This window comes from Leopardus geoffroyi, chromosome B1 (genome assembly GCF_018350155.1).
Source record: "Leopardus geoffroyi isolate Oge1 chromosome B1, O.geoffroyi_Oge1_pat1.0, whole genome shotgun sequence".
Classification (NCBI taxonomy): Eukaryota; Metazoa; Chordata; class Mammalia; order Carnivora; family Felidae; genus Leopardus; species Leopardus geoffroyi.
The window spans coordinates 145,921,748-145,948,031 of record NC_059327.1 but is presented as its reverse complement, the minus strand read 5'-3'; the positions used below and the strand labels follow the sequence as shown (position 1 = coordinate 145,948,031).

Below are 26,284 nucleotides of genomic sequence, written 5' to 3'. Positions count from 1 at the left end.
ACTTCCAAGAATGAGATAGAATAAAATATAGCTTCCTTACGATTACCCACAGCATCCCTTCAATCTCTTCAGTGTTTATTCCCTTCCTTACTTTCCTCATTGATTACCTTTTGTCTACATTGGCCTTTTTGCTGATTTTCCATCACTCCCTAAGCTCATTCCCGTCTTGGGGATTTATACTTGCTACTCCTCCTACTTAGAACACCCTGCTCTTAGACTTCCACATCTGTTTTCCATCATGCTGATCGTGGGCCAAGTTTATCTCTTCATTCAGAGGCTTTCCCTAAGCAATTCTCAGTCAGCCACTACCACATGATTTCCATTTAGGTATGTAACAGTAATTGAAAGGATCTTATTTATTTACTTATCTGTCTTCCCCAACCACAACATGAACTTCTTTGGATCAGGGCTTTTTGTATTTATCTGTATACATCCAGCTCTTAGAATTTTGCCTGGAAGATGCAAGGAATTCAATTCATATTTGCTGAGTGACTGACTAAATGTAGAATTGCAGATATCGCCTGAGTAATTGGTATTTGTAAATCTTTCTTGACCTCATAGTTAACATGATAGCTTTGCTGAGATTAGAAGTTGGGTATATATTGAACTGAAGAATCACCAGTGGAAGTTTCTTACAATCACAAAGTGACGTTGACAGTGATGGGCTGAAAATCACTGCAGGAACTTTCTGGTTGGCTTCCTATTTGTATTTATATGAAAATAGCTAAGGTGTCATTAAAGATACCAAACAATTGCTGTGGAATTATATTGTCAAACTGGTGAGCTATGCTAAAGTCAATCAGAAGATTTCAGGCGTGATTAAAGGATTTCAAAAGCACTTACATTATTCTCTGACCTTAGGAAGGAAGACAATTAAATGGAATTTATGGGGGAAAAAAAAAACAGGATAAAATTTTTTGTTCATTGGCAATATATGCTAATTAAATAGGAATCATATTGGCTATATCTGAATCTAAAAATTGGCTCAACAAAATATTCAAACAGTCTAAATACCCGAAAGGTAAAAGTCTCATTTTATTATTAATTGCCAAGGTGAGAAATAGATCTGTGAATTCAAGCAGTTTCCCCTCTCCAATCCCATTAACTATGACTCATAGTTAATTTAAAACCTGGTAGGACATTTGTGAATATCTTCTAAATTATAGAGACTGGGTAGATTTAAGGATCTGAGCTAGTTATCTCAAAAACCTTAAGAGCAAGATGAGAGAGGTCATGATTAGCAGGGATGAGGATTTATGAAAAAAGGAAAAATGATAATTCTAGAAGCTTAGAGGTCTCATGTTGGACATTCACAATTTGCTTGGTAGGGCATAATAAGCTATGCCTTGAGGAGGAAGGTAGTTGTTACAAATCTATGTGCTTTACTGGGAGAGTGAATCACACAAGCTATCTGGTCCTCGGGCCGGAGTTTATTGACTTTGTGTATGAAATAAGATTATTATTGAATAAGTTTGGTTATTTATTTTTTCATTTTGTCCAGATAGGATGGAGCTCATGAGACAGGAAATTAGGTCAGCAATCAAGTCCTGGAGAAATAAACAGTCCTGGAAATACTAGATGGGTCTAAGCTCAGATGGGCCTAGGTGGCTCGACAGGGAAGGGCAGAGACTGAGAAAGCAAAGCAAAGCAGACAAGCAAGGTCTAAGCAAGCAGACAAGATCAGGAGCCTGAGAAGGCAGGATCAGACAGCACCAGCTCGCAGGCCACGGTGAGACCTGGGAGCATCAGAGAGCACCTGTGCTTTGCCTCCACCTGCTCTGTATCCTGCCTGTATCCCGCCTGTATCCCGCCTAGACGCGTGCTTGCCTGGATTGGCCAGGTACCACAAGGAGGCCAGAGGATGGGAGGTGAATCCCAGCCCCAATGAACTCAAATGGGCCAGTCACTTGAAGTACCTTGCTGTGGCCTATCATGGATTAAATGGCCACTTGTTTAACAAGTGGAAAATTTGATTCACTCCTTTGTATAGTAAACAAATGTTTCAGGAGTTCCCTCTCTGGGCTTGCCCCTGTGCTAGGCACAGGAAGCGTAGCCTACCTCTGTGTCTGTAGCCCCTTATTCCTGGGATCACTGGTGCATGAGGTGCCGAACAGTCAGAATTTTACAATGAACTAAAAGAATACAGGTGCTAACTTCCCAACATTCCCCAGCCAAAGGATATTTTTCCTGCCTCTGAAATTACACAGCAAAATATCTGCAGCTTTCTAATGACTTACTGCTTTCTCTAACTAAATTTTACTTTAGTTAATTTGACTATTCCTTTAGAACAAGATTATGGATTATTTCGTTTTTGTACCTTCTAGAGTGAGTGTATATATGCAAGTATGTAGGTAAAAACATATATAAAAGAATGAATATATGCAATATATAGGGAGACATATTAAAATATTAACTATAAAGCTGTAAGCTATGAAATCATGAATGATAATTATTTTCTTTTTGATTTCATATGTTCTTTCTAAATCATATACAAGGAACATATCTTACATAACACACACCATAAAAGTTACTAAGAAAAAAAAAGAATGGAAAGTAACACATTGGAATAGCAAATATGTATTTAAATTATGAAGTAAGATTATATTCAGGGCAGTAAACATGAAGGTTTTTTTTTTTTTTTTAATCATTGTTTTGGCCGGAAAAAGCAATGGAAAGTTACAAATATGTATTCAGTTCCAAAATAAAGTTTTTTTCTCTAAACTCTGACCAGGAACCTTAAAGTTCAGAAGAACAGATGTATATACAATTACATGACTTCAAGGAAATGAGAAACAAAATCTATAATTCTATCCATTATCCAGTTCTTAGTAAAACAGTACAAGAGTCCAGAGAAGTGTGGTTTCTGGGAAATATCCGGCTCTATCTTTCTAAAGAATTTGCCTCATTTGCAAAGATGGCAAAAGTGAGAAGCTGACATATAAAAACTATCATTTTATTAAGTGATATTTGTTACAGTTAAGAAATGCTTGTTTTGAGATGCATAACAATGTATCATAATGCTTGAATAGAAGGCGGGACTCAACAGGGTATGGATCAAACACCCAGGCTTCTATGTGAATATGCCATTCCTGTCAGTCCCAGTGGAATCTCATTTGAAATGCCAACCTTTAATATTCTATTCCATATTGACAGGACATTAATGCACTGGCTTGACTGTCCCCAGAGCTCCCTCAAGGCACAGGAACTGTAACAGAAACACATGGGTTTTCAGCCACTTCAGGACTCAAGGCATCTTGCCACCACTCGGTCTGGAGGGCAGCTGCTCAGTCTGCCAAAGGCATGTTCTGGAACTGCTGCTGTGGTACCACTCAAGGATTCTCTGCTTTGTCTAGTTTCCAAGAGGAAATTCTGAGCTTGACTTCACAGGGACGGTGAATCATTGTTCTTGTGCTTATTTGTATGTTGGCTGCAGAGCGAGCACTTTCTGCTCCTGAGCCCCATTTACTGGGCTCTGGGATGGTGACGGGAAAGTGGTCCTTTAGGTGGTTAAGATTACACCGTCATCACTTAAAAGGGAGACATCGTCACGCTCCACTACTGAAAGCAGTGACATTAGTCTGCAATTTGAAATGATGTTATGAAGTGATATAATCACCGTATCTGATAGCTTTGAAAGACACAGATGAATTTCTGCCACAAAACCCAACCTTCTCTAACACTAGACCTTAGGGCAAAGAGAGAATATTCAGAAGTTCTTTCCCAGAGGTTGTATCTTTGATTGACCTATATTTGAAAAAAAAAAATTTTAATCTAAACTTTGAAAAAATCATAATTCCACTTAGCTAACATACAGTGTAGTATTAGTTTCCGGTGTACAATATAGTGATTCACCACTTCTATACATCACCCAGGGCTCATCATGACAAGTGCTCTCCTTCATCCCCAACACCGATTCCCCCATCCCACCACTCCCCACCCCTCCGGTCACCAGCAGTTTGTCCTCTGTAGTTAAGAGTCTGTTTCTTGGTTTCTCCCTCTATTTTTTTTTTTTTCCTTTGCTCATTTGTTTTGTTTCTTAAATTCCACATATGACTGAAATCACATGGTATTTGTCTTTCTCGGATGGACTTATTTTATTTAGCATTATACCCTCTAGTTCCATCCATGTCATTGCAAATGGCAAGATAAAAATGTAAACATTATCTTATTTATTTTAATGTTTTTTAATGTTTATTTATTTTTTTGAGAGAGAGAGGGAGAGAGAGAGAGAGCAAGCTGAGGAGGGGCAGAGAGAGAGAAAGAATCCCAAGCAAGCTCCACACAGTCAGCATGGAGCCCAACATGGGGCTCGATCCCATGAATCATGAGATCATGACCTACACCGAAACCAAGAGTCAGACGCTTAACCGAATGAACCACCCAGGCATCCCCCAAATCTAAACTTTTATAGGAAGCTCCTGTATCTCTAAAAATCCCAAATTCCCTACCTTCAATGAATCTGTACAAGTAAATTGACTATTAGGACTAGATTTCCATTTCAGTGAAAAGTATAGGGTGCTTCTTATTTTAGGAAAAGTGAAAACAAGTATCAAATATCAAACTTTGAATTACATGCTAAAAAATATTACATATGTGTTACACTATCTTCCATATAATTGGGAAAGTTCATTTTTTCTTAGTCATTGCTGGTTATTTCTCTCTCTCTCGATGGACCAATACATTTAATAGTATTTCTTAAAATGTTATTCATATTGGAGATAGTAGAGGAACATATGTACACTAAAATAGAGTTTAACTAGGAAGACTTAATCTAGTTATGTGGTTAGATAAATTAATCTCATATTAATCTCAAGTACAGTTAAGTAGATTTATCTCAGTTGGGGTTACTGTTTGTTTAAACATACAACATTACAAAATGTTAAATCAAATAATTTGGTTTAAGAAGTTCCAACCATATCTATTTGGCATAAAGTTATATTCTAAATGGGTTAGAATATTTTATCAGCTTTTAGCTATAAACACTAACACAATTAAGACCCAGAGGACAATAACATAGTAAAGTTCAGTTTGGTTGGCTTTAGAATTCTAGAGAATATCCAATTATAAGTACATTGGAGAATCTCAAATCTGCAGTTTGAAACAAGAATCCATCAAAACAATGATGATATTAAGCTGGGATCAACTGCAAACCATTTAAATGTATATTAATGTAATGAAAATAAAAAATGTCATCAATGAAAATACGTTGCTAGTTGCAACTTCTAAGTTTGTCCCCTTCTTGAAATTACCAACATTAGTATAAAACTAACAGCAACATTAACAAAAGTGCCCTTTAAATAAAATTTCATAAAGGTCACTTCCCTGTAATTTAAGTTCAGAGGTGAAGACCAACAAACACAGGTATTGTTCTTGTGTGCTTCTCGTCCATAAACACAAATGAAAGTCTATATCACTTCAATACAAACAATCCAATATGGGTGCTACCATGGTCTATTTTATCGAAGTCATTCAAGGGTTACCTGTCTTATAAAACTAAATGTCACAGGTTGCACACTCTGGGGTTGTGTGTAAGTCTCCTACCACAAAATTATATTTTCTGCTTAGAAATAACAGTTAAGGGGCGCCTGGGTGGCGCAATCGGTTAAGCGTCCGACTTCAGCCAGGTCACGATCTCGCGGTCCGGGAGTTCGAGCCCCGCGTCAGGCTCTGGGCTGATGGCTCAGAGCCTGGAGCCTGTTTCCAATTCTGTGTCTCCCTCTCTCTCTGCCCCTCCCCCGTTCATGCTCTGTCTCTCTCTGTCCCAAAAATAAATAAACGTTGAAAAAAAAAAAAAAAAGAAATAACAGTTAAAATGAACGTGACTTTTCCAAAGCAAAAGTGATTGAGTAGCAGATAATTTTGAATTTGCCACTATGTACACTATTTGAAAAGGAGCAAGAAGCCAGATGATTTCATTGCTGTAATTCTTTGCCCACTGGCCATCCGCTCATGTGTCCTAGACCCATTCTCTGGAAACCAGTTAAGCTTTACCGCCTCCACACCGCCTGGTCTCCCCAGCTTAGCTCACTCTCCCTGATCTGGCCCTTTTGGCAGAACTGCTAATTTCTTAATCCTAACTGGAGGTACCACTTATAGGATGCTTGCTAAGTGTTTAATTCCCATCAAAGCCCCATTGGCATATCCTGTTATGGGGTTTGTTTTACAGGTGACAAACTGAGGCTTGGCTAGGTTAAGTAAATTGCTACGGGACAAACTAATAAGTGGCAAAGCCAGGATTTGAAATTATGGCTCTCCTGCTTCAGAACTTGTATCCTTAACTCATGGGCTCCCATTTAATTATGCTTATTCATTCATTCATTGTTTGGTGAACTCTTAAATTATAGTAGAAATCGTTTTCAATTTTTGGAGGGATATATCTCTGTAGCTCTGTAGTTTCTGAGCAGAAAGTTTAGCGGAACCCTCACTTAAAAGGACCTTTCAAGTCCGCTGATTCAAGAGAAAGGGGGATGTGAGGGTTAAGTGCAATTCCAGATAAAGCGCTCTTTGAGCTATTTCCCTTGAGGAAAGGGAGAAGGGCTTCAGTGGCCACACTTAAGTTCGTGCCTTTCCCTCCTCCCCACATGCTTACCTGCGTCAGGAAAGGGTATTCTGAAAACAATCAAAAAGGAAAAGCAATGTCTGAGTTTCAACTGGTCTGATGCATGCCTACATTCAACTTGGCTGCCCGTGGATGCCGCTTTCTAATAACGTGTCCTCAACCTGACCTGGGGCGGGGGGTGGATTAGAGGGGTTCTTTTCCCCAGGCCCATATGGCACCTGTTATTCACGCCAGGAGAAGGCTTTTTACCAGGAGAAGGCTTTTTACCTGAGTTGTTGAGCTGAACTTGCTCCGGAGAGTTTGTTCCCCTGCTCAGTCACAGATTCTCCAATTCCGAGCGTCCCTTGGAAAGGCAGGGCTCCCTCACCTGTCCTGGAGGTCGGAGCCAAGTGTGGAGGAGGGGCGACCCGACGCCCGTGCTGCTCAGCTCTGCACCTGGCAGTGCCCTCCGCAGGATCATCGAGCCCCAGGAGCTGTTAATTATTACCCCTTTTCGCCAGAGCAGGGACGTGTAAGAAACCTGAGCCACTCCCTTTACCTCAGTGCATGTTGGGAGTGTTTACTTTCTTTCTTAGGGGCAGCTGATAGGAACACTCCTTTGCTCCCTGACACACATCGTGAGAAGTGAATTGACATTACCCACTGAATTGGACTGACTCTAACCTCGACTCTGTGCGCAGATTACAGGTGAAGGGTCCCTAAGAAATGACACTACCTGGGAAGGAATGTCATTATTCACACGTCCTTCTTTTAAAAATGTTCGCTTTGAATTAGAAATGTCTCAGTTTTCTTTTCCTTGTTCTATTGCCAGCTCCTTCCCTGCCGGCACCTTTTCACCCAGACTAGTGGTGCTCACACCTCAGGGCACACACCAGAACCACTTCTGTAACTCGCCGAACCTGCACGCCTTGCGCCTCCGCACTGGTGAGCCTCTGATCTAGTAGGTCTGGATAGACCGCAGGCACTGATACTTTTTTTTTTTTCTGTAAGTTCCAAAGAAGAATCTTGTAAGTATCAACGTTCAAAAACTGTTGTAATGAAGTACAAAAGAGAAATTAAAGAGTTATTTAGTCATTAGGCTACTGAATGGAATTTGGGGACTTTGCTTTTCCTCAGTGCCTCCAATTTCAAAATGGGCACCAAAGACTTAGAGACCCTCCAATGACAGATACTGTAGAAATGTAAAGTGCTTTTATTTACACACACACACACTCACACACACACACGCGTGCACACACACACACACACAAACTTTTTAGTATCATTGTTCATTTATGTTTCCCATGTAAAGCAACTATTGATAATTTTTTAAAAAAAGTTATTTTACAAGTGTAAACCTTAGAGTCCTCAAAAGAATTTCAATATAATTCAACAACGAGTTCAGTAGGCACATTTGACCTCTGTTGTCCTTTGAATTCAAGTGTCAAAGTCATAGACCATTTTTCTAGATTTACAGGTTACCTGTTTGATCAATGGAGTGTTTTAAGGATTCTGTATGTTCAAAAGGTCAGACAGTTTATCTGTTTAACTTGTGAGTGAAGGTCAGGAATGATGAGTTTTATCACGTTGGGGGGTTATTTTAATAAACTGAACAGAATCAAGCAAGGGGCTTATTAGATCACAGTCAAAGCTTCTATAACCTCGTATATGAGGTCAGTGTACGTTGGGATTACTTGTGGGTGTTAACTTGATTAGTTGGCCCCATAATCCCCTCCTGTATGGACTGACCTTTGAATGATGGCTAACGGGCCCCACAGTGTCTCTAGCCTCCAGACTCCAGAACTTCTTTGTCTAAGTTTATGCTTCACCTTCACTGCCTGCACTCTTATGGGGATCATTTGCTTATTATCAATATCGGGGCACCTTTGTTTTGCATTTTTTATCACAAGCATCCTTGAAGCCTTTATTCTGACTTCTGGTTTCCAACTAGTTACCTTTAGTTAGAGGCTCAGTGACTCATTTTATTTTCGAGTACTTACCCTTCCATAAATATATACATTTTTTAAATTTTGTAATATAAAACATGTAGTTACACATGTGCAATGTGGAAAGTTGCAAACCACAGACATATAGAAGAAAAGTCACCTACAATCCCAACACTCAAATATATAAACAATTTGGTGTACATCTTCATTGATGTAGTTTCTCCACAGGTATTTACCAAAATGCAATTAACTTTGGCTTGATGTTTTATAATCTGATTTTATCACATAAAACATATTATGAACTATCTACCATATGTCAGTTGGTTGTTTTTTTCCTGCAATGTGATTTTAACTAGCTGCACTATATTACACCATATAAAGTATTATTTAATCAGTTCTTTATTGTGAGAAATTTATATTACTGTAAACAAGACTGCAGTAAATGTTTATATATACCAGCACACAACCGTGATCATGCCTTTTAGATACATTTCCAAAAATGAAACTGCCAACTCAGAGGGAATTGTGTATTTTTAAAGAATTTCTTTCCAAAAAATGTCAACTTTATACCCCTAGGATAATTCCTAGATTCTTCTCATTTTTTATTTACCAATCAAGTCCTATTTTAAATATGTACATTATTGATTTTCTGTAAGATTAAATTCCTTCTATAGATTTACCCTGTATTTTTGCTGATTTTACTTATTGTATTCTTTGCTCATTTTTTCCATATTGATTTATTAGGCACATCAACTCTTCATCATATATGCTATGAATATATTTCACAAGTATTACTTGCCTTTTAATTTTGTTTATTGTAGATGTTTTTACATTCAAAAGTTTGAAAATTTCAGTATTCAATCTATTAATATTTTTCCTTATCAGTTATATCTGTCAAAAAGCTTTCCTGTCCTTGAAGTATATAAGTATGCATATTTATTTTCTTCTAGCTTATTTATTTAGATATTATTCATATACTAAATTTAACATTCAACACATCTAGACTTCGTGATGTAAAACTGTGCTTTTTATTTATTTATTTTTTTATTTTTTGGTTTCAGGAGTAGAATTTAGTGATTCATCATTTACATGTAACACCCAGTGCTCATCCCAACAAGTGCCCTCCTTAATACCCATCACCCATTTAGCCCATCCCTACCTCCCTTCCAGCAACCCTCAGTTTGTTCTCTATATTTAAGAGTCTCTCATGGTTTGCCTTCCTCTCTGTTTTTATCTTATTTTATTTTTTCCTTCCTTTCCCATATTTTCATCTGTTTTGTTTCCTAAATTCCACATATGAGTGAAATCATATGGTATTTGTCTTTCTCTGACTGACTTATTTCACTTAGCATAATACACATTGTTGCAAATGGCAAGATTTTATTCCTTTTTATCACCAGGTAATATTCCATTGTATATATATACCATGTATATATGTGCCATATCTTTATCCATTCATCAATTGATGAGCATTTGGGCTCTTTCCATAATTTGGCTATTGTTGACAGTGCTGTTATGCACATTGGGGTACATGTGCCCCTTCAAATCAGCATTTTTTGTGTCCTTTGGATAAAAACCTAGTACAGTTGCTGGGTCATAGGTTAGTTCTATTTTTAACTTCTTGAGGAGCCTCCATATTGTTTTCCAGAGTGGCTGCACCAGTTTGCATTGCCACCAACAGGGCAGGAGGATTCCCCTTTCTCCATATCCTCGCCAACATCTGCTGTTGCCTGAGTTGTTAATGTTAGCCATTCTGACAGATGCGAGGTGCTATCTCATTGTGGTTTTGATTTGTATTTCCCTAGTGATGAGTGATGTTGAGTATATTTTCACGTGTCTGCTTGCCATCTGGATGTCTTCTTTGGAAAAGTGTCTGTTCATGTCTTTTGCCAATTTCCTCACTGGATTATTTGTTTTTTTTGGGTGTTGAGTTTGATAAGTTCTTTATGGATTTTGGATACTAACCCTTTACTTACATGTCATTTGCAAATATCTTCTCCCATTGCCGTTGAGTTTTGCTGATTGTTTCCTTCACTGTGCAGAAGATTTTTATCTTCATGAGGTCCCAATAGTTCATTTTTGCTTTTGTTTCCCTGGCCTCCAGAGACATGTCTAGTAAGAAGTTGCTGTGGTCAAGGTCAAAGAGGTTGTTGCCAGTTTTCTTCTCTAGGATTTGGATGGTTTCCTGTCTCACATGTAGGTCTTTATTCCATTTTGAATTTATTTTTGTGTATGGTGTAAGAAAGTGGTCCAGTTTCATTCTTCTGTATGTCACTGTCCAGTTTTCCCAACACTATTTTTTGAAGAGACTGCCTTTTTTCCATTGGACATTCTTTCCTATCTTGTCAAAGATTAGTTGGCCATACATTTTTGGGTCCATTTCTTGGTTCTCTGTTCCATGGATCTATATTTCTGAAAAACCGTGATATTTAAATCTAACAATTTTTCTAAACTAGTAGTTTATAAACCAAGTAACATTTATTAAATAATATAGATTACAAACTCCACAAGGCAAGGGTTATGTCTTATTCTCCCTTGTATCCCCAAAATATAGCACAGTGACTGTCAGGCTCATGGTTGCTCAGGCCAAATGTTTAATAGTCACTTTTGACTCCTTTCTTTCCCTTCATCCACTCCCAGTAAATCAGCAAGTCCTGATGTTGTATCTTAGTCTCTGTATCTTCACTACCCCCTAAATTAGGCCAGGATCACTTCTTCCTCAAACACTGCAATGTCCTCCTAATTGGTCGTTGCCTTCACTCTTGTCTCACTATGTGCATTCTCCACCCATAACCAGCAACATCTTCTACAGACAAAAATCAGATCACAATACTACCTCTGATTTCCTTTGCTGAAAACCTTTCTGCTGGTTGACCCCCACATCCAGGGTAAAATCTAAATCTAAACTCCTTTCCATGGCCTCAGAGGCCCCCATGACCAAAGTCTTCCCTATTTCTTTTACTTGATTGATTCTGTTTCCCTGGTCCTGACTCTATAGTTGCTGCTCTGGCTTGATTTTTGTTCCTGAAACAGACCAGGCCTCATTTCCTTTGCTCTTATCATTGTCTCTGCCAGAAAACTCAGCTCTCAACACAGCTGGTTTCATTTTTCTGGTTTTTCTTATATGTTACCACCTCAGAGAGGCCTTCCATGGCCATCATATCCTAATAAGGCCTCCAATATTTCTCTAACACAGTCCCCTATTTTATTGTCCTAATGGCAATTATCACCATCTGAATTCATTTTACTGTTTTATTACTGAGCATGTATTTATTGTTTTGGGTGATTTGTTTATTTTATGTCTCCTCTCATTAAAACTTTAGCTCTAAGAAAACGGGAACTTTGACCTCTGGGTTCATGGCTCTGTCTTCTGTGCCTAAAACAATGCTAGGCCTATGTCAGAAGTTTAAGAAACACTGGTAGAGGAACAAATAATAGTGGCTTAATAAATACATGTTGAGTATATAAATACAAATCTACTTTTTTCCCAACTTGAAATGATACTTTTAGCAAGTATTAAGATATATATATATATTTTTTTTTTTTTTAATTTTTTTTAATTTGACGTTTATTTATTTTTGAGACATAGAGAGACAGAGCATGAACGGGGGAGGGTCAGAGAGAGAGGGAGACACAGAATCCAAAACAGGCTCCAGGCTCCGAGCTGTCAGCACAGAGCCCGACGCGGGGCTCAAACTCACGGACTGCGAGATCATGACCTGAGCCAAAGTCGGTCGCCCAACCGACTGAGCCACCCAGGCGCCCCAGTATATATATATTTTTAACACGAGTCTAGAATTTACGTTTTGTTTCATTCATCTATGTAGCTATACTGGCATTAGTTTCTTATTATTCTAACTTCATGGTACAGCTTAATGTCTGGAAGTACAATTTGATCATCATTTTTTTTCTCAAATGTTCTCGATTAGTCTAGCCTTATAATACCATAAATAGCTGCTCACTAAAGCATAATAATGATTTAGTTTATATTTTGTGATTTCATGATTAACCATTGTTGCTGGCAATTTCTCCTAGGCCAGCAGGTTCATCCATGTTATCAATTGACTTCAGGTCTAGGGGAGGAAGGCTCCTAAGAGGAGATAGTTTTCTTGGTTAATACCTTCTTTTAGGGTACTCAAGTGAGTGCTAGATTGACTACAGGAATAGCTCTGCTTTGTTCACGCCTCCCTATATTCTTTGGAGGGATGTTTTCTAAACTGGTTCTGGGTTTGGACATGTGACTTGCTTTGGTCAACGGGTCAGTACCAAGTGATATAAGCAGAAGGTTGAAAATCAGCTGGGCCATGGGAGTTACTCTGTTGATTAAGCTTTGTTGGGCTCTTCAAGTCAGAACCACCATATGAACAAGGCTGGGCTAGCCTGTAGGATAAGGAGAGACCCTTGGCCCAGTTGCTCCATTACCATAGCTGACAGCCTAAAGGCAGAACCACTAAGCTAATCTGCAGCTGACTAAAGACCCAGAAATGAGTCCAGCTGAGAACAGCAGAAACACCATCCAGCTGAGCCCAGCCCACATCGCCAACCCATAGAACTATGAGCTATTTCAATGGTGGTTGTGCTAAGCCACTAAGTTTTGAGGTGGTTTGTTTTAGAGTACAATCTAATGAATACATCTGGTGTGTTTTGTCATATACACAAATACAAACATGCATGCATGCCAATATATCATTAATTGAAAGTTGGAAGAAATACTTAGATTATGTTGTGTTTCCACTACAATTCTGTTGCAGGAATACAACGACCCATAGCAATAGAACAGAAAAGGAGGAAAAAAAGAGATGTGGGTTATCATTAGGTTAGGTCATTTCCACAGACCACCAAATCACTCCTGAAAAATATTTAGAGATGATTGTAACTTGAGGAAAATACACAAAGAACAATAAATTACCTGATTCTAATACTGTGTGACCCAATTGCTGTGGGCCATTCTTATCAGTTTGTTTCGTGGTCTCACACCTCATATTGTATCTGAAGCTGTACTTGAGGCCTATGCTAGGCACTAAGTGAAATAAAAAATGAAGCAGCACAACTCCAAACATTGACGGGACTCCCAGTAAAAACCAAACTGGATTGCCTTATTAAGGAAGCCAGCCATTCATAATGAGGCAACATGGTAAATTACTTTTCCAATATGTAACGCTTAAAATAAATATGTTTTACAATTGGGAATTTTTACATTCAAGATCTTAGTAAATTACAACAATGATAATGTTAATTCTCTGGGAAAAATCCTGACATTTGTCTTGAACTTGAGGAGTAAACCATCATTTCCTATTTAGATTAAGGAACATGTAATTTATTTCCTATGAAAACAAAGGCTTTCGAACTTTGATTTAAAAAAATAAAAATTTTTCTTTGTTGAGAAAAATAAGATAAGGGAGGAGAAATTCCCTTTTAAAATTCTCCCCAAAGTTTAATTAAAGCCATGCCGTTTTTGATGATTGGGTCATTTAAAAACTTTTACATAGTTGATGAATTAAAACAATTTTTTTAATGTTTATTCATTTTTGAGAGACAGAGAGAGACAGGGCATGAGTGGGGGAGGGGAAGAGAGAGAGGGAGACACAGAATTCGAAACAGGCTCCAGACTCTGAGCTGCCAGCACAGAGCCTGACATGGGGCTCGAACTCATGAACCGTGAGATCATGACCTGAGTTGAAGTCAGATGCTTAACCGGCTGAGCCACTGGGCGCCCCATAGTTGATGAATTTTTAGAAAGGCTCACCCTCTGTTGTTGCATTGCAGGGCTGAACAGTAACTTTTGAATCAGGCTATGATTTGTCTTCATGATGGGGATAAATGCCACACAACTGCATTCACAACTTGAACGATGAAAAATAATATTGAGAATGATCCAAATAATTTCTATTTCTAAGCACTTTTCCTCTTTAAGAGAAAGTTTCTCACCTTCAATATACACTGTTTTTCAACAGTGTAATGGCAAGTGGAAAGAATTCAAATTACCCAGTCATTGAAAAACTGCTGTGTGCCAGGCAGATGCAGAGATGGCCACATAGAGATGCACAAGACAGTCTCTGCCCTCAAGAAGCCACAATCGTCAACATGGACATGGACTCCATTCAGTCTTCTCTGCCACAGGAGAGAAGAGATTTCAAAACACACATACTTTCAAAATTCAGTGACAGAAAGAAACCTAGAGCATGATGGTGTTTTGATAGATCTTAAGAGGTGGGAGCCTCAACATTTTTGTTTAACAGATAAGTGTACTCTTTATTTTTTTATTTTTATTTTTGTAAGGTTTTTATTTATTCTTGGGAGAGAGAGAGAGACAGAGACAGAGGCAGAGTGTGAGTGGGGGAGGGGCAGAGAAAGAGGGAGCCATGGAATGCAAAGCAGGCTCCAGGCTCTGAGCTGTCAGCACAGCACTTGAACCCACAAACCATGAGATCATGACCTGAGTGGAAGTTGAATGCTTAACCGACTGAGCCACCCAGATGCCCCATAAATGGACTCTTTAAAGGAATGGAGAGTCCTTTTCAAATGGAATAAGCAGTCATCATTCTCCCACTCCAAATGTTACTGCCTTTTAATATTGGTAATTGTGTATAAGCATAAAGACATCCAATAGAAGGTGACAGTGATTGCTTTTTTCATAAATATGGCAGTTAGTCAATTTGATTTGTATATCATTCTGTTTCTTCATTCCTTCTCCCCCCAGCGTATGCACACAACTTCACACTCTTCCAGTTTTGGAAAAAGATGAATAAAATAACAGCAATAGTAATAATAATAATAACACCATATAAGCAGTTAAGGTCAATGTTCTTACATCTCCGTATAAGCAGTGGAATGATACTGAAAGTCAAGTCACAGCCCGGACATTCTTTAATGGTGTATTGTAATAGTGACCATATTTCGAAAGAAAAACCGTAACATTTGGTCTGCTTTCTGGGCAGAATCCATGAATTTAGGAATTTGCTAGGATTGGAACGATACAGAGAAGATTAGCATGGCCCCTGTGCAAGGATGACACACAAAATCATGAAGCATTCCATATTAAAAAAAAAAAAAGGAATTTGCTAGGAAATCAGGGACATATGAATGTTAAATAAGTAACACAGTCCTCATTTATTTAGACTGTGAGTGATGTGTTCTTGACCCCTGTCTGTATTATTGCTAAGGGACCACACTTTGGATAGCTCCCATCATCTCGCATATATCGAAACCACCCTGTTGCTTATAACACACACTTGACACAGCAGTCACATGTAGAAGTAACTAAATGTGTGTATGTTTTTGTTTTTGTTTTTTTCTCTTTTAGTTTTTCATTTAAAAGTTCTCATACTCTGGGGCACCTGGGTGGCTCAGTCAGTTACGCGCCCGACTCTTGATTTCAGTTCAGGTTGTGATCTCACAGTTCGTGAGATAGAACCCCACATTGGGCTCCGTGCTGACAGCACGGAACCTGCTTAGGATTCTCTCTCTCTCTCTCTCTCTCTCTCTCTCTCTAAAAATAAATTAACTAATTTTTAAAAAGTTCTCAAACTCTCACAACTGTTTTTCTATCCCCTGATAACTCTAGCTACATATGGTCATATATCTTAGGCATAGGTGCTTGTATAGTTTCAGAAAACAGGACGTGGTTGAGCTTATGTTGGCTACACCCACTGTAAGTAGCTCCTGGAGCATATCCTGTTTGCATCCTTCCTGGGACAAATTCCTGTGACATCAAGTAATTCACAACATACTGGTGGAGCAAGGTTAAACACTTTAGTAATGTAATTATGTATCTTCTGGGTAGTGTCTGTTTATTACTTAGAATAAAAAGGAGGGGCTATTAAAATACTCCTCTTTCTAACTATATATGCGTATGACGCCAGTTTTTGTCAATATCGTAGCAGGTTAAATGCAGAAACAGATAGGAGAATTAAATGCAGACACATAAAATTAAAATTTAATGACTGAAAATTGAAAGACTGAAAAATAGACTGAAAAAAAAAGACTTATTTCTATTAAGTTAGATAGAAAAGAGATTTGCCAACTACAAAACAGTGACATTTTCTTCAGTACATTTTTTGTTTGTTTGTTTGGGAAAATATAGCCATTTTTGATAACATAGAATTGACATGTAGTGAATTTATATTTTTAAATAAATTAACAGGTAAATTGATTTTTTTCTCAGTTTTAATTACTAACACAGTAAACATCTATAAATATAATCTATGTAAGCAAAATTCTTTGGGGTTGTCAATAATGTAGAAAAATGTAAAGAGATTTCAAGTAACTAAAAAAGTTGAGAATTGTTGGTTGGGAACAAAGAGATGCGTGGGACCTAGAATAGTACATTTGGGGAGTAATCAGCATTTAGCTGGTGATTGAAATATGAATGTGGAGGAAATTGGCCAGAAAAAGTTTATAAAGGGAACAGAAATGACTCACAAGAAAATGATGAGCTTTAGTTTCTTAACCTGTCCAAGTGTCCCTCATCTACAAAATGTGAATAGTGTTCTTTGCATTGTTGTAAATGGGTCAATGTTTGTAAAGCATTTGTTATGAAGAAGGTACATGGTATTTACTTTCTATTTTTCTATCTTTTAAATATTTATTTATTTATTTATTTATTTATTTATTTATTTATGTTTGAGAGAGGGAGAATGCACAAGCACATGAGCAGGGGAGGGGCAGAGAGAGAGGGAGGGAGAGAGCATCCTAAGCAGGCTCTGCTCATGTCAACCCAATGCAGGGTTTCATGTGAGATCATGTGAGATCATGACCTGAGCCAAAATCAAGAGCCCGGCACTTCACCGACTGAGCCACCAGGCGCCCCTGAATCTTTTATCTTTCTTAATTCGAATATAGAATTAGTTTCTTAGACATTTCCAATTGACCAGTCAAGCACTCCTAGTTTCCTTTATGCAGGAGCAAGTGTAGATGGGAAGCAAGCGGGGAGAGAAAGCTTGAGACAATGAAGGGAAAGGTAAGTGTAGCTTGTCATCTGCCCTTACTGTTTTCATATGGTTCAAGCAGCCCCTGCCTTTGAGATGACTGACTTTATTACTTCTTTTAAATTGGGTTCAAATGTTCTAGCTATTTTTTTCAGTGTGGCAGAAAGAACAGAAAGACATTGGTATCAGATGTGATTTGAATTCTGCTTGTGCTCCGTACTGGTTGTGTGACCATGAGAAGTTACTCCACTTTTTGGAGCCCTAGTTTCCTACTCTGTACAATGAGAAGCTTGACAGAGACCTTGGGAGTCTTACTGTACAAGGCCATGCAGGTGAAGTGCTATGTACCTTACACGTAATCGTTGCTTCGGAAGTGAAAACTATATTGCTGTTTGCTGAGACCCAAGCCGGAAAGGGCAAAGATCTCTAAAGCAAGAAACCGACACTTCCAAGACTGAAGTGTAGCATTAGAACTGAGAGATGGAACTAAAGGGAAAATGAAAGTAGATTGTGAATACTGAAGAACAATTTTAGAAAAAAAATTCATAGTTTGAAGGTTTTATTTTTCCACTGTGATTCAAACGTCCGTTTTAATCCTTTCCAAAAGGAAAGACATGCGTACAAATCTGTATCATCTGTACCTATATCACATGTATCTGTCTGTCCATCTACTCACCAAAGCGAGTACATGGACTGGCAGCCACTGAAATTCAGGGTGCGTTGGGCAGAGGGTAGGAAGAGTGGTTTCTACAGATGGATGGACAGACAACTATGACAGAAGAGAGGTGGAGAAGTCCCTGCAAATTCAAAAGCTGAAAGCATCTGCAATGTTATTCATACCAACACCCACATTTTGCAACTGTGGTTGTGCTGTGGTCTGCCGGGCTCCATTTCTATGGAATCTCTATGTAGGTTATTTATTAAAGGCCAATTTATTTTCCTACAGTGCCATGAAAATGTTGGAGGCAGCACAGCACAGATAGAGACGGTTCAGGCTTTGGAGCCAGGAAGAAGTTGGTTTGACTCTTAGCCCCGTGAATTTGGGCAAATTAATTAATGCAACCTGTAGTACTGAGTGCCTACCATGTCCCTGGCATTGTACTAATTTCTTATGACATGATAATGAGCAAAGGTATCTATAATCCCCACTCTTATGGACCTCACAGTATCAAGTGGGAGATAGACATTCTTTAAAAATGACACTAATGAATATATGATTATACTCTGAGATAAGTTCTAAACTGCATTATAAGTCACAGGGTGGAGGAAATGGCATCCAATCAGAAGGAGCAGCCTATGCAAAAGATCTTTGGTGGAAAAGAGCAGGGAAAATTAAAAGACTGAAAAAATTTCAGGGTAGCTGGAGTGAAGACAGCCCGAGGGGGGAATCAGAAGCTCCAGCTTCATTGTCTGTAAACTGAGGATAACAACACGTAAGGTTATCTTATGGGTTAGTGAGAGCATGTGAGATGCCCAACCAATGGTGGCTATTCATTAAATTGTGGATACAATTACAATTACGTAATTGTTGCAGAGATGAAGAGTTTTTTTCAATTGTGTAACATTTGATCAACTTCTCTAACATTTCAGTTGTGCTCACCCTTTACGACCAACCTGGCAGATACACTCATCCCGGTGCCTGCAATGCCCAGAAGACTTACGGTTTGGGGAGAAGTGTGGTATTTTCTTTTGGCCTTGGACTATGTAGATGCCTGTCAATGAGAGAAGGAATGTTGGGCGACCATTGTTGAAAGGAAGGAAGGAAGAGGTCAAAGAAACCCAATGCTATAAATCTTTTTTTTTCTCCCTAGACTGTCTTGAAATGTGACATTCCATTCCCCTAATCTGTCATTTTTCTATCCCACAGGCAAAGGTCCCAACCCCCAGTGTGTACCTGTAAGCAAAGATCTGAACAAGGAAGCTACTGCAGAAAAAGCTCTTTTAGCGGTATCGGAGAATTAAATTGAATTGCAGAATTAGGTAGCCTTGAGGATGCAGTATTATTTAGTTGTTTGTTTGTTTGTTTTTAATGTTTTCTATAATGAATTTTTGTAAGTCCTTTTTTTAAAAGTTTATTTATTTCTTTTTGAGAGAGAGAGAAAGAGAGAGAGAGAAGAGAGGATCTCAAGCAGGCTCCATGCTGTCAACGCTCAAACCCACGAACAGTGAGATCACGACCTGAGCTAAAATCAAGAATCAGATGCTTAACCGACTGAGCTTAAGGTTCCCTTAAGTTTTTATTTAAATTCCAGTGAGTTAACATACAGTGTAATATTAGTTTCAAGTGTACAATGTAGTGATTCTACACTTCCATGCAATACCCGGGGCTCATCACAAGTGCCCTCCTTAATCCCCATCACCTGTTTAACACCCTCCCCCCACCCCACCTCCCCTCTGGTAACCATCAGTTTGTATTCTGTAATTAAGAGTCTCTTTCCTGATTGGCCTCTCTCTCTTTTTTCCCCCATGGCCATTTTTTGTTTGTTTCTTAAATTCCACATACAGGTGAAATCATATGGTATTTGTCTTTTTCTGACTGACTGATTTTGTTTAGCAGAATACTCACTCGCTCCATCCACGTGATTGCAAATGGCAGGATTTTATTCTTTTGATGGTTGAGTAATATTCCATTCTATAAGTATCCCACATCTTCTTTATCCATTCATCAAAGGACACTTGAGCTGTTTCCATAATTTGGCTATGGTTGGTAATGCTGCTGTAAACACTGAGGTGCATGTATACCTTTGAATGAGTATTTTTGTGTTCTTTGGGCAAATGCCTAGTAGCTCAATTGCTGGATCATCGAGGAGAAATGGATAAATTCCTAGAAACAAGTAAACCACTGAAACTGAAACAGGAAGAAATAGAAAACTTGAACAGACTGATAACCAGCAAAGAAATTGAACCAGTAAAAACAACACAAAACGAAAACTCTCAGCCAACAAAAGTCCAGGACCAGATGGCTTCACAGGTGAATTCTACCAAACATTTAAAGAAGAGTTAGTACCTATTCTTCTCAAACTATTCCAAAGAACAGAAAAGGAAGGAAAACTTCCAAATTCATCCTATGAGGCCAGTATTACCCTGATACCAAAACCAGAAAAAGACCCCACTAAAAAAGAGAACTACAAGCCAATATCTGTGATGAACATGGATGCAGATAGTCTCAATAAAATACTAGCAAACCTAATCCAACAATACATTAAAGAAAATCATTCACCACGATCAAGGGGGATTTATTCCTGGGTTGCAAAAGGTTCAATATTCACAAATCAATCAATGTGATAAACCACATTAATAAAATAAAGGATAAGAAGCATATGATCGTTTCAATAGATGCAGAAAAAGCATTTAATAAAGTACAACATTCATTCATGATGAAAACCCTCAATAGAGTAGTTTTAGAGGGGCTACACCTCAACAAAAGAAAGACTTTAAATGGAAAATCCACAGCTAATATCAGCCTCAATGGAGGGAAACTGAGAACTTTTCCTCTACAGTCAGAAACAAGAGAGTGATATCAACTCATACCACTGCTATTTAATATAGTACAATCCTCAGCAATCAGACAACAAAAGGAAATAAAAGGCATCCAAATCAGCAAGAAAGAAGTCAAACTCTCACGATCTGCAGATGCCATGATACTCTACATAGAAAACCTGAAAGACGTCACTCAGAAATTGCTAGAGGTGCAGGCCCCCAGGAAGAGAGCACCTGCAGTCCAGGAATGGTAGCACTAACAGCCTAGATCCAAATTCCTCTCCATTCCTGACGTCTCTGCAATCTTAGCCTCCCCATCCCTAGAAACGGAATACTGATGAAAATAGTAATAGCTGTTTCACAAAGTTGTTGTCAGGATAAAATGAGTAAACACAGTGAATGGGAAAAGCCTTTAGGAGAGCTTTTGGCACAGAATAACTTTCCCCCCCAGTTTTATTGAGATATAGGTCACATGGAATGCTGTATATGCTTAAGGTGCACAACATAATGTTTACATACATTACATATGTATCACTTACATATATTGTGAAATAACTACCATATATATTTAGTCAGCATCCATCATCTCTTATAGAAAACAATAAAAAGAGAAAGCAAAAAAGAAAAGAAAAGATTTTTTTCTTGAGATAAGAACTCTTAGGATTTACTCTCTTGTTTTCAGATAGATAGATAGATCTATATCTCCCGAAGCAGCGTTAGCTATGGTCATCATGTTGTACGTTTATATCCCTAGTACCTATTTATTGTATAACTGGAGGTTATACCACCTTCCTTCTATTCCTCCAAACTCTCCCTATGCCTCACCTCTAATAACTGCTACTCTTGTCCCAATTTCTGTGACTTTGGTTTTGTTTGTTTGTTTTTAGATTCTACATAGAAGTGAGATCACCTAGTATGTGTCTTTCTCTCTCTTTTTTCATTTAGCTTAACGCCCTCAGAGTCCATCCACGTTATCGCAAGTGGCAGAATCTCCTTGTTTGTATATATACTGCAACTTGTTTATGCGATCATCCATCTATGAGCTTAAGTTGTTTCCATATCTTGGCTATGGTAAATAATGTTAGCGATTAATTTGACGCCCAAAGTAGTTGTCAGTTTTTGCGCCTCCCCCTTCCAACATATACACACGTGTACTCATATACACATATAAATATAAAGATAAATACACGAGGTTTTGATAATCTTGATGTCAAGCTGTGTATAATCTTCTTAGGGTGCTGTATACAATTAAAAGAGCTTTGGCGTTAATGAGTGTTCAATGCCGTAGCTATCAAAGGCAGTAGACAAGAGGAAGAATGTTTTAATTCCCACAGCATCTTTCTAGGGACTAGTGTTGCTTCACGATAGCCAGTGCATGAGGTAGCAAGGAGGGGGAAGATTACTGTTTGAGTAGCTCTTCTTCCGCTTCCTAATTTCATGTGTCAACATCAATCACGTCAATCCTACTGGCTGCCCCATCCCCTGGCATCTGCCCCAGCAAAATTAAGGCCTGGGAAAAATCGAAAGAAGATAGAAGGCAGGGAAGGGAGTTAAGAAGCTTGTTCCACTTGCAGGCAGTTAAGCATCTTGCATCCAGACCAACGTCCTGCGACCAGGACTCAGGGTGTGTTTCTGGGCTTCAGTTGCACAAGAAGGGACTACTAACACATCAGCACCTCCTTTCCAAATTCCACATCAGCTGTCATCCGAAGCAGTGGACTGGCTTTTTTAGCCTCAGGCTCCTGTGGGTACAGATCCCTGGAACCTGAAACTTAGGGGCTCACATTTCCATTGCAGTTTTATAGCCAGAGGGTTCCCTGGTTCCTGTCCATCTCTCACTTTGAGTCTGGTTTTGTTGCCATTATTTTCTACAGTTGGGGAACTTGAAGCCACAGGAACCCATGATGTTGAACTCTTGATGTTGAAACTGCAGTTCCGGGCCACAAATCACCAGTTTCCCCTTTTACACATGTTACTATAGTTGACCCTTGAACAGGACAGGTTTGACATATGTGGGTCCAATTAGAGGCGGGATTTTTTCAATAAATACAGTCCAGTACTATAAACATTTTTTTTTCTGCCTTATGATTTTCTCAATGACATTTTCTTTCCTCCAGCTTATTGTAAGTATACAGTATATAATACATGTAGTTTACAAAATGTGTTAACTGACTGTTCATGTTATTGGTATGGCTTCTGGTCAACAGTGGGCTATTGGTAGTTAAGTTCTGGGGGAGTCAAAAGTGATACAAGGATTTTCAAACATGCAGGGGTTGGTGTCTCTAACCCCCGCTTTGTTCAAGGGTCAACTGTATCTGACCTATTTATGGCCTGTTGCATTGCAAATTTGAACACATTTTCTTTGCTGTCACCAAAGAGTCACCATATTCCTGACTGTCTTTGCTCTAATCATTTGACTGAACCGAGAAACCGCTGTAAGAGGAAATGTGGACACTCCCAAGGGGGTGAAATGTGGCTCAACATGGGGTAAATGGTAAACCCCGTATTTCACGGCCATTTGTTCTCTAACTCAAGGGTGCCAGAACTCAGCCCCAACAAAATCCCTTCTAAGTAAGGGCTTCTAGATTTCCCCAGGCTTGGGGAAGACCTCTGGCTGCAACCATTTGAAGCCACACCCCTTTCACTGCCATTGCGTTTCTGCTGGGACCAAGGCTGATGCCCAAGCCTGAGTGTTTTATCCTGAGGCTTCCCAAAATGTCACCCCTGGAGGGGCCAAAGTGGTGAATACATCTAGGAGGAGAGGCTTCCTGCTCCTGTCCGCCCCCCTGCCACTAGCCTAAATTCTACTGTTCAGGTCCAGGCCTCAGAGAATCCTCCCTCTGAAGGCTGCCTCTCTTTCTCTGCCTCACTTGCAAATCTCAGGAACAAAGGAGAGACTTCTGGTTTCTTGTCTGGAACGTAAGGAGCTTAGATGTCACCGTTCTGCTAACAACAAGTAAAAACCTGAACTGACCAAATATTTTTAAATCCGTAAGAGAGGGGGATTAGCGGGGCCAACTGCTCTCCGGAAAACAGGTAACCGTAGAGAATCACAACTCACCAGAAGAGAAACACAGGAGCAGAAAACTCCAGGCAACCAGTGCCGGGGGTAAGAAAACCTGACCTGAAATTGCTGAATTGCTGGAGGCTCCTGTGGACAAGTCAGAGAGTTAAAAACTCCATGTGGGGCAAGGGGTGGAGGGGCACGCCTGGGTGGTTCCGGCCGTCCATTGAGTGTCCAACTTGGGCTCAAGTTATGATTTCACAGTACATGGGTTTGAGCCCAGCGTCAGGTAGTGCAGAGCCTGCTTTGGATCTTCTGCCCCCCCCCTCTCTCTGCCCCTCCCCCACAAAAATAAATAAACATTAAAGAAACTCCAGGGGGATCCATTATTGGTGGTGGAGGGGTCACTTATGTGAGTTTAACCTCACAAAATGTTTCAGACTATGATTAATGTGAGGACCTGGTAGAGCTCCTGGAGGTAAAACTCATGTAACTAATATGCCGAGTAGGCAACATTGCAAGAGCAGAAGGGCCATGTAAGCAGAGAGGTGGGAATTGTAAGAGAGAATAAAAAAGAAACGCTGGGGATCCAACACACTGTAAGAGAAATGAAGAAAGCCTTGGATGGGCTCGTAGGTAAAGTGTACATGACTGAGGAAGAAACTCTGAGCTTGCGGATGGGTCAGTAGAAACATCCCAAACATAAAAACAAAGAGAAAAAAAAAAAAGGCTGAAAAAGACAGAATTGGATATCTAAGAACGGTGGCGCAAGTACGCGTAATGTGAATACCCCAAGAAGAAGAAAGGGACAGAAAATCAGGAGCTATATTTGAAGCAAGAATGATCGAAAATTTCCCCCAAATTAATGTCAGACACCAAAACACACAGCCAGGAAGCTCAGAGAACACCAAGCAGGATAAATGCCAAAATTAGTACTTAAATTGCAGAAAATGACTAAAATTATTAAATGAAGCCAAAGGAAAAAACCTCTTACCTGTAGAAGGGCAAAGAGAAGAGTTACATCCAACTTCTCCTTGGAGCCCCAGAACATAAGAGAGTGGGGAGAGGTATTTAAAATGTCCTGAAAAATGAAGGGCACATGGGGCGCCTGGGTGGCTCAGTCGGTTAAGCACCTGACTTTGGCTCAGGTCCTGATCTCACTGCTCGTGGGTTCAAGCCCCGCATCGGGCTCTGTGCTGAAAGCTCAGAGCCTAGAGTCTGCTTCCAGTTCTGTGTCTCCCTCTCTCTCTGCCCCTCTCCCACTCATGCTCTGTCTCTTTCTCTCAAAAATAAACATTAAAAAAAAAAAAAAAATGAAGGGCACCTGGATAGTTCAGCTGAAAAAGCATCCAACTCTTGATTTTCGCTCAGGTTTGTGATCTTGTAGTTTGTGGGTCCAAGCCCTGCATTGGGCTCCATGCTGGCAGTGTGGAGCCTGCTTGGGATATTCTCTCTCTCTCTCTCTCTGTCTCTTTCTGTTTAAAAATAAATAAATTTTAAAACGATGTCCTGAAGAGTGAAGTCTTTTTCTCTTTTCCTGTATTTCCTCAAATTTATTGACAAATTCTTCTCCCCCAGTACAACCCCCATTAAGTTAACTGCGGCTCTGTCTCCCAGTTCAGTAGATAAATGGAAACTACCTTGTGATTGAGCCACTGAGTCAATCACAATCAAATATATATACATTGGGAGTGTCCCAATGCACTGTGACAAGTGTCCGTCACAGAGCAGCATGTAGGAAGACAGACCCTGTGCTCCCATGGGACTTACACTCTAGTGAGTTCAGATGGAAGTTGAAGGGTATAAAAGTAACCAACCAATGCATTGAACCTATAGTAGTCTGATTTTTTTTCAGTAATTTCATAGTTTTCAATTTCAAAATTTTCATAATAAATTTTTAATGTAGAGTAGAAAGAATTTACAACAAATACCTAAATATTCACCACATAAATTCTGCAATTAACACTTTATTATACTTGTTTTTAAAATTGTATATCAATGTATCCATCCATCCATTCTTTATGATCGTATTTTTTTTTAAATTTTTTTTTTCAACGTTTATTTATTTTGGGGACAGAGAGAGACAGAGCACGAACGGGGGAGGGGCAGAGAGAGAGGGAGACACAGAATCGGAAATAGGCTCCAGGCTCTGAGCCATCAGCCCAGAGCCCGACGCGGGGCTCGAACTCATGGACGGCGAGATCGTGACCTGGCTGAAGTCGGACACTTAACCGACTGCGCCACCCAGGCGCCCCATATGATCGTATTTTTAAAAACATATTTCCAAGTAAATTATAGAAATCAGTTTGTTTTACTCCTAAACTTTGTATGCATATCATTTTTATTAGCTAGAGTTCAATACTTGCATATGAACAAATATTGCTTCTTT

At 39.2% G+C, this 26,284-nt stretch overlaps 1 protein-coding gene, 1 long non-coding RNA gene and 1 other non-coding gene across 3 annotated transcripts in view; 2 read left to right on the top strand and 1 right to left on the bottom strand.

Moving 5' to 3' along the window:
- RASSF6 (Ras association domain family member 6) overlaps window positions 1-7,035 on the bottom strand; it is a gene marked incomplete at its 5' end in the record, with an annotated part of 48,782 nt that extends 41,747 nt beyond the window's left edge. Inside the window, one exon of the mRNA XM_045474938.1 lies at window positions 6,827-7,035. Within this exon, the coding sequence (XP_045330894.1) occupies window positions 6,827-7,035 (209 nt within the window). The remainder of the gene's footprint in view (window positions 1-6,826) is intronic.
- Window positions 7,036-7,120: 85 nt separating this feature from the next.
- LOC123595870 lies at window positions 7,121-20,316 on the top strand. Its single transcript, XR_006711409.1, has 3 exons — window positions 7,121-7,246; window positions 7,371-7,483; window positions 20,195-20,316. It is a non-coding gene; the product is annotated as an uncharacterized LOC123595870 (long non-coding RNA).
- LOC123596546 lies at window positions 15,425-15,527 on the top strand. The gene has a single exon (XR_006711722.1). It is a non-coding gene; the product is annotated as a U6 spliceosomal RNA (small nuclear RNA).
- Window positions 20,317-26,284: the final 5,968 nt, after the last annotated feature.